Genomic DNA, 8,899 nt, shown 5'->3' with positions numbered 1-8,899 from the left:
ATGTATATAATAGAACGAGCTTCAAAATAAGAATATCAACTTCAGATAATCACAAGCCAGTGTTTGGGGTTCAATGGGTACTTGTCAAAAGGAACGATGGAATTTTTAGTTTATTTCCGTCTTTTCAACGTTAACCTGATCTTTTGACGTGTTTGCAGTGGTATAAACAGGTAATGTGGCAAACTTTTACACATAATACTAATTATCACCAACATTTTTTTTTTTAGTGCACAGCAACATTTAAGTAAACAGACGTGTTTGTACGCGGTTTTACATATTTTCCAAAAACATTAAGCAAAATAGAAATATAAATATATTAATTTCTTAATATAAAGGAAAACAACTTCAGCAATGGGCCAAACCGACAACAACTTTAGCAATGGAGCCCATCAATCAGGCGACTTGGAATGGACTGGCACCATACAGGCTTGTGGATGGATCTCATGGAATTGGTTACTCAGAGGTTGTTGTACAGCTTAGAAAAAGCTCGGTCAAAAAGTATTTAACTATTTATTGATTGTTGTCGAATATTTTAATTTTTAGAAAGAGCTTTAGATCAGAAGAAGAGCTTTTGAATGAAAAAAACAAATAAATAAATAAAATAAAAGCTATCACTTATTCAAAAAAATAATAATAATAAAAAATAAAAGCTATCACAAACTAACTCTAGATGTGTTGCTATATACGCGAAAGAATTCTCTCCTTGCACATTTTTTATTAAATTACTAAAATATCCTTAATTATTATTGTTTTTTTTATTGTAAAAACCATTTTTCTTTGGTCGGATTAAAGTCTTCCTGACTCTTCCCACACCACAAAACGTGCAGCAACCATGGCTAGACGGCTTGACTTCTGTAGAAAAGAAAATAAAAATAAAAACCTTCAACAAGGCTGCCGATGGTCCCTTGTCAAACATGGCTGAAGAAGATAGACGAAGAATGAGAAAGAGATGGGAGGAGTGGGAAAGAGAAAGACGAGTGATGAGGGTGGCTGCCGTGACAAGAAGTTGGATCTTCCGAACGTTGCTGCAGAATGAGAATCAAAGATACCTCTCTACCTGAAAATGTTGCCATTGTCGGTAAGTGGTTGAAAGATCATAGATCTCAAGTTTCAGGTATTTCAAAAGTTAGGGTTTTGATTACAAAACAGAAATTGTTAGTGGGCAGGTAAAGGCTTTTTCGAAAAAGTAATAATAATAATAATAATGAAAAGATATAAGATTTTTATATAATTTTTGAATGGTACAAACAGTGTAAGAAGTGAAAGAGATAGTGTAAATAGTAGCACTCTTGTTGAAATAGCTTCAAGTGGTAAGTTACAAATAAAAATATCTAAGTGGAAAATAAAGAAAGAAAAGCAAAGATTTCTTTTTTTATTTATTTTGGGTGTAGCGCTTATGAAAATAGAAACAAGGATATTGCTCTTATTTGCTTGGAACAGTGATATATAGTTGGATTCTTATTTGCTTTCTTGTTCTTATTTGCTTTATTGTCTTTCTTCCACTAGGAATTTATTTCTTAATGGTCAAAGATATATATTTTTTATTTTAGAAAGTTTGTAAAAAATGTCCCACAAGATTCTATAGACTACATATACACCCTTTCAATATGGTCCCTAAATAGGCTATAGTGTTAAAACCAGTAAAGCTTGGTTTGGCATTTGATGTAGCAGTTAAAAAAATTGACTTTAACTGTGCTGTAAAAAAAAAAAATCAGTTATTTATTGAATACTAGAGTCAAGCGTCTGGTAAATTGTTGTTTTAAAATTTATGTATATTTCAAAATCAGTGTTTTGTAAATAATATTTATTTAAAAGTATTGTAAAATTAAGTCTTAAACTTAACACTTATTGATTCCCCCAAAAAAAAGAAAAGAAAATTAACATTTAAAAAATTTGAAATTTGAAATGCCATTAGCTTTATTAATAAGGGTTATAAATGGTATTTTGGTGATATACAACTGGAAAATCAGCCGCTTACCAAAAATCTAAACTAGATTTTGATTGTTTGACAATTAATGTAAGGCTACAAAGTCTGCTTAGAACAGCTCAATTGGTAATAAGTATTGGTGATAACTCCTAGATCGTAGAATTACTAATCAAATCCCCTTCACCAATTCATCCAACCAAAAAAAATAAATAAATAAATATTTAAGGCTCCAAAAGAAATAAAAAACACAGCCCTATTCAGCTTAGAAAGTTTTAGAGTCTGAATTTTCACCTTCAATATCAAAAAGGGAAAAAAAAATATCACTGTATGATTAATAAAATTAATTAACAGTTTTTTAGTTTTTTGTCCTGTATAAGGAAATGAAGCGAATAGTTTTACGAGATTAAATATGTTTTACTATATTCTTTATACTTTATGCTTATTTAACCCATTTTTTTCTAAGTTGTTTAATGTACTGAAAAACCATGGAAAAACATTGTTAGAGTTGGTATGATTACTTATGTTACTATTCGCTATCTCATTTATTTATGATATTGTTTCTCAAAATAATAGTTAACTTTTTTTTTTTTTTTGGGTGTTATTTATTGTTGTCTTCAACTGCAATTTTTTTTTTTTTTTGGTTAATTTGTTGGGCAATTGAAATATATATCTTTATTAGATTATTGATTATATATTATTAAAAAATATGGCTAGCTAGCTAAACGTACAGATGAAAAAAAAAAATTACTAATTATTCATTTTAAACATAATTTTATTATTGTACAATCAATGAGTAATTATCTTCTATGATCACTTGGTTTCATATGGTAACGTGATGATTTTTTGTTTTTGGTTTTAGTTTGAAGAAGAAAAAAATTGAATACAATTTCAATGTGTTTGGCTTTTGTTTTGTTTTATTTTTTTCTTTTCAAAATTTATAGTCAATTCACATCCTGATAAATTTTAACTACCATTAATTGACACAGACATATAATTGAGGTAGGTTAATTACACAAATTAGGTAGGAAAAAAAAAAACAGAGAAAAGAAAAACAACAAACCATGATGTCACCAAACAACAACTTACAAAACACTTTTTTTTTTTTTTTTTTTATAAAAAAAAAAATTTCCCTTCCCATATATTTGACTAACTGAAGACCACGATAGGCTATTTAAGCAACATTAACAAGATAATATAATTTCAAACACACCCCCACCTTCAGGTCCATATGGCAACGTTAGTTGAGATATTAATCTCCAAGGACGTTGTACGGCCAATCCGTTTTCTTTGGCTTATCAGCAATCTATTGTTTTGTTGTTATTTTAGCACTGCCTCAAATCTAAGTAGTACTTGTTCTAAAACAACTCGAGGAAAAGGAGGAGAAGCAGAGGCCCTTGTCAAATGGAAAAACAGCCTTGACAATCAAACAAACTCTCTAATTCTATCCTCTTGGAAATTGCTTCCTCAAAATTCATGGTCTGGTGCTAATTCTTCTGGCAACCTTAAAAGAAGCAAAAAAGGTCCCTGCCAGTGGGTTGGAATCTGTTGTAATAAGTTGGGAAATGTGTTCTACATAAATGTTGGTGGTCACAATCTCAAAGGTACGCTCCAAAACTTTGATTTCTCATCTTTTCCTAACTTAAAGTGCCTTGTGCTTTCCAACAATTCTCTTTATGGAACTATCCCTCCCACTATCAGTAACCTTTCTACACTCGGTTACCTTGACTTGAGTAACAATCATTTCTATGGAAATATTCCATATGAAATTTGCCTTTTGACAAGCTTACGCGTATTCTATGTGGATTTGAATTATTTCAATGGCTCTATACCACATGAAATAGGCAAGCTAGAGTACGTCGAGGAGTTTTTCGTCAAACGAAACAATCTTTGGGGTTCAATTCCGACATCTGTTGGAAACATGAGCAAATTAACTGCTCTAGTTCTCAGTGAAAATAAATTTTCTGGATCCATCCCTCGCGAAGTAGGACAACTTAGATCACTTAAGAGGCTGTACTTGGATGAAAACCAGTTGTCCGGCTCAATTCCTACGTCCATTGGAAACTTGAGCAACTTAACCAATTTAAACCTTGGTGAAAACAAATTATCCGGATTCATCCCTCATGAAATTGGGCAACTCAAATTCATTACAACTCTTTCTTTGTATCAAAACAACCTCACTGGCTCAATTCCCACATCAATTGGAAACCTCATATCCCTCGTTTACTTAAATTTGGCCTACAACAACCTCACAGGTTTCATTCCGATTGGAATGAACAATTTTTCAGACTTGGAATTCTTTCAATTAGACGAAAACTTCTTGTCTGGAAATCTTCCAGAAAATATTTGTCTTGGCCAGAGGTTAACATGGTTTTCAGCATCTCATAACTACTTTACAGGTCCCCTCCCAATAAGTGTGAGAAATTGTACTACTTTAGTCACAATTTCTCTTGAAAAAAATCAATTAACAGGAAATATTTCAGATGGGTTTGGAATGCACCCAAACTTAGACTATATGGACCTAAGTGACAACAAGTTCTTTGGTGAACTTACTGGAAACTGGGGAGAAGTGAGAAAACTTACCAAGTTGAACATCTCCAACAATATAATTTCTGGTAAGCTTCTTCCTGAACTTGGGAATGCTACTCAGTTGCATATACTTGACCTCTCTAGCAATCTTTTGATCGGGAATATTCCCAAGGAATTGGGACGAATAAGACCTTTATTCATCCTTAAACTCAAAAATAACATGTTATCTGGTAATGTTCCAGCAGAAATTGGAATGTTATCTGACCTTCAACAGCTTGACCTTGCAGCAAATAAACTAAATGGACCAATTCCCATAGATTTTGGACAGTGTTCCAAACTATTGTTCTTGAACTTGAGAGACAACAATTTCAGTGGGACTATTCCTTTCCATATTGGGAAATTGCATGCGCTTGAAAACCTTGATTTCAGTCAGAATGTGCTTATAGGAGAGTTGGCTGTAGAGCTTGGAAATCTGCACATGTTAGAAACATTAAACCTCTCTCATAACAAGCTTTCTGGCTCGATACCGTTCACATTCAAAGACATGATAAGCTTGACATCGGTTGATGTATCTTACAATTTGTTAGAAGGTCCTCTCCCCAATGTCAAAGCCTTCACTGAGGCCCCAAGAGCAGCATTGGAAAATAATAAAGGCTTTTGCGGAAACAACACTAGTTTGAAGCTTTGCTCAGTACCAAGGCAAGATGTCAAGAAAGTCATAGTGTTGATCATAATATCGATTTTGGGCACTCTGATCATATTGTTTCTCATTGTCGGAATAATTTTGATTCGCCAAAAAATGCAAAGAAACAAGGATGAACCTCGAGAAACACATACTAGAGCTTTCTTTGCAGCATTGAGCCATGATGGAAGAACGGTTCATCAAGAAATAGTTGAAGCCACAGAAAACTTCGACTCCAAATATTGCATTGCCGTTGGAGGATATGGGAGTATTTACAAAACATTGTTATCAACGGGTCAAGTTGTTGCGGTGAAAAAGTTCCATCGGAATGGTGAATTGGCTAGTGAGGAAGCTTTCACAAGTGAGGTTACTTTGTTGACAAGAGTACGCCATCGAAATATCATTAAGCTTCATGGATTTTGTTCACATATAAGACATTCATTTTTAGTGTACGACTTCATGGAAAGAGGAAGCTTAGTACACATATTGTGTGATGATGTAAAGGCAAAGGAGTTCGAGTGGACTAAGAGAGTAAATGTTGTCAAAGGTTTAGCCAATGCCACGTCCTATATGCACCATGAATGTTTTCCTCCTATAGTGCACAGAGACATATCAAGCAAGAACGTGTTGTTGGATGCAGAATATGAAACTCATATTTCTGACTTTGGTTCAGCTAGAGCCTTTGATCCTTGCTCATCAAATTGGACTCCATTTGCTGGAACCATTGGATACTCGGCTCCAGGTAAAATTTTCCATCTAAATGGCTTTCATTAATGCATATATATTTCAATATCTATAGCAACCTCGCTTTAAAGATTTGTTCATGATTTATTAAAAAACAAAAAAGTTATAAATACTACTCTTTTACTTTATCAAAGAGAATAATTGAAAAAGCTGACCAATCCTAGCATTTTTGTTCCAAAGAGCTTGCTTACACAATGAAAATAAATGAGAAGAGCGATGTGTATAGCTTTGGCGTCGTTGCATTGGAAGTGATAATGGGAAAACATCCAGGAGATCTGGTCTTGTCTTTGTTCACATCACCATTAGCAGAAGGTCCTGAAATTCTACTCAAGGAAGTATTGGATCAACGTCTCTTACCTCCAAGAAGGCAAACAGCAGATCAAGTGGCCACCATTGTAGAACAAGCGTTAGCTTGCTTGCATCCAATCCCACAATCCCGACCAACTATGAAGCAAGTGTCTGAGAAGCTATCAACTTCTTTGGTACTATCATTCTCAAAGCCTCCTCATATGCTTCCACTTAAGCAGCTGATTGATCTCACAACTGCTTAATTATTTTCTCATTTGTTACCCGTTGTTTGTGCATTTCTTGCTGATTGCCTTTTTACCCAGCTTAGTTGTTTTTCGACCTACCATATGCATTTAAATTTAGTTCATGTTGTAACGAGTCAACGGATTTCTCTTTATTCAATAATGCTAGAGTTATCAAAATATTTATCAAATTTATTTACAAAATTATATAGCAGATGATGTTGCAATATTTGAATGATTTATTTTTAAAATTTTTTTTTTGTTTATTTATTCACTTAAAGATTTATTTATCCATATTTAAATTATATGGATATGTCAATCAATATTATCTTAATATATATTATTTGGTAAATAAATTTTGTAAATATTTTAATACCTATAGTATTATTATTTTCTATTTTTGCTTAAGGCAATGGTATAGACCAAATAGAATGATGTTTTAAATATAATAGCAAAACTATTTCTTTTTTCTTGTTTCACTTTTGATTGTTCCAATAATATTACTAGATTTCCTAATTTCCTTCCTACGACGAGCATAGTATACCAAATAACAACTTTTTTTTTTTATCATTAAAGTTACTCGAACTTAATTAGGATCTTAAATATGAAGGATTGTGAACATTTCCACTAGGCCGGTCTCATGAGAATACCAAACAACGAAAATTGAACATTATTTTTCTTTTTGTTTGGTCTTTTTTTTCTTCTTTTTTTTTTCTTTTTTGTCATTTAGTCTTTTTACTCTCAATATGACAGGACCCACCCTGGGAACCCTCCTAGGACCTCCCGGGTGATCCCGCCTAGTGAGATCCCATTGGTCAATCCCTAGAAAATATTCAATGGAAACTCACCTTAAAATATAGATAATCAAACACTAGCATTAACATTAATACCTCAATATATATATATATATATTTATATAAATAAGTCCACAATCGGCCTACTGTACTACATGCCATAACTACACATATGACTACCATGGTCTCTATTGAGTCCCATATCTAAAATCAGAGCATTCTAAGAGTGTCAACAAAGTCTATGAGTACAAATAAGTAATAAATAAGTCCAGAAGATAACAATAGGTAAAGAAAAGGTAAATACGGCTACTGTCGTAGAAGGAACAAAACGATAGGCTGTGCAAAAGGTAGACTGCTACTAGCTATCTAGGCCTAGGGAAACGAATTTAAAACAATAAAACGTGAGATAAAGAAATCTCAATGAGTGGCATAGTATAATAGAAAAATAATGATTTATTTCTGAAAAATCTTTCTCTCAAAACCTCTCATTCCACTTATTTGAAAAGTTTCTCATTTAAAAATCATTTCACAAAATCCAAACTTGTACCCCAATTAATATCATAAAAACCGATGCTCAAAAGTATGAATGAACAATCATTGTAATATTATGAAATGTCTCAAATCAAGATATAAATATTTGAGCATAAACTATAATAAATATAGTTCCACCAAATAAATATAAAAATGCAGAAATCACCATGATATTTGTAAATCAACAATATATACAAACATATACAATGTATCATATGATGTACCAATCTGTAAACCGTGGGATATACCCACCTCACGACCCTCAGTATATGAACGGTGTCGTGGAAATAATAATTAACCGTCGGGACGTACCCAACCTCACGGTCCGTGGCAATTAGGGCTGGGCAAAACCCGACCCAAACCGACCAACCCGCCCAAACCGAACTATTTGGGTCGGTTTGGGTTGGTTTTTAACTGTTAAACGGGTCGGTTCGGTTACATATGTATTGAACCCGTGGTTTTCGGTTCGGGTTACGGGTGGATAGAAAATTTACCCAACCCAAACCGAACCGACCCATAATAATCCAAAAGTGAATGTTTAGTCATGAAATATGCATGAGGTCCAAGCTGGCCCAAACCAAAAATACAAAAAATTGGGCTGAAAGTGAAGCTCATCATAAGGCCCAAACCGGCTTAAACCAAAAATAAAAAAATTTGGGCCGAAGCCCATCAGAAAGCCCAACCCGTGAACCCAACCCAAACCGAAAAATATTCATTCGGTTCGGTTCGGTTTGGGTTGAATGTAACGGTCGGTTCGGTTCGGTTTTGTACCCAACCCAAACCGAACCGGTCGGTTCGGTTTAAAAAAGATCACAAAACCGAACCGAACCGAACCGAGCCCACCCCTAGTGGCAATAATAAACCGTTGGATGATACCAACCTTACAGTCCGTGGTAATAATAGATAACCGTTGGATGAAACCAATTTCACGGCACCATCGTAAACCCAGCGCGCTGTAATATAATATAATATAATACTGATATAAGGTATTGGCATCACATGGTACATCAATTTAAAATTAACCAATATAGTATACATGAAACAATCTTGTAAGTTTATATATATACTTTTCCAAACGATACTGTATCATAAATCATAATTTAACATTTAAACTTCTACCGCTTAATTAAATACTTCACAAATCTCAAAACATCATTTTATACGA

General features: G+C 33.5%; 1 protein-coding gene across 2 annotated transcripts; it reads left to right on the top strand.

Annotated features, from left to right (window-relative positions):
• The first annotated feature begins 680 nt into the window (after positions 1 to 680).
• Positions 681 to 6,569, top strand: LOC125423373 (MDIS1-interacting receptor like kinase 2-like). Of its 2 annotated transcripts, none has more exons than XM_060815542.1 (3): positions 681 to 1,078; positions 3,304 to 5,877; positions 6,060 to 6,569. In XM_060815542.1, the coding sequence occupies exons 1-3, from the start codon at positions 1,033 to 1,035 to the stop codon at positions 6,428 to 6,430; spliced, it is 2,991 nt and encodes a 996-aa protein (XP_060671525.1). In that variant the 5' UTR covers positions 681 to 1,032; the 3' UTR covers positions 6,431 to 6,569. The 2 variants fall into 2 exon arrangements, with proteins under 2 accessions (XP_060671525.1, XP_060671524.1); XM_060815541.1 differs by having other exon boundaries at positions 3,298 to 5,877.
• The last annotated feature ends 2,330 nt before the right edge of the window (positions 6,570 to 8,899 follow it).

Source organism: Ziziphus jujuba, chromosome 3, assembly GCF_031755915.1.
Source record: "Ziziphus jujuba cultivar Dongzao chromosome 3, ASM3175591v1".
NCBI classification, from domain to species: Eukaryota; Viridiplantae; Streptophyta; class Magnoliopsida; order Rosales; family Rhamnaceae; genus Ziziphus; species Ziziphus jujuba.
Note: the sequence above shows the minus strand (reverse complement) of the source record. Positions and strands in the feature narration are given on the sequence as shown.

Coding starts and splice junctions, on each gene's coding strand:
- LOC125423373 (XM_060815541.1), top strand. CDS start 1,033: ATGAGAATCAAAGATACCTCTCTACCTGAAAATGTTGCCATTGTCG. Junction 1,079..3,297: donor TGAAAATGTTGCCATTGTCG/GTAAGTGGTTGA, acceptor AAACAACTCGAG/GAAAAGGAGGAGAAGCAGAG. Junction 5,878..6,059: donor CATTGGATACTCGGCTCCAG/GTAAAATTTTCC, acceptor TTTGTTCCAAAG/AGCTTGCTTACACAATGAAA.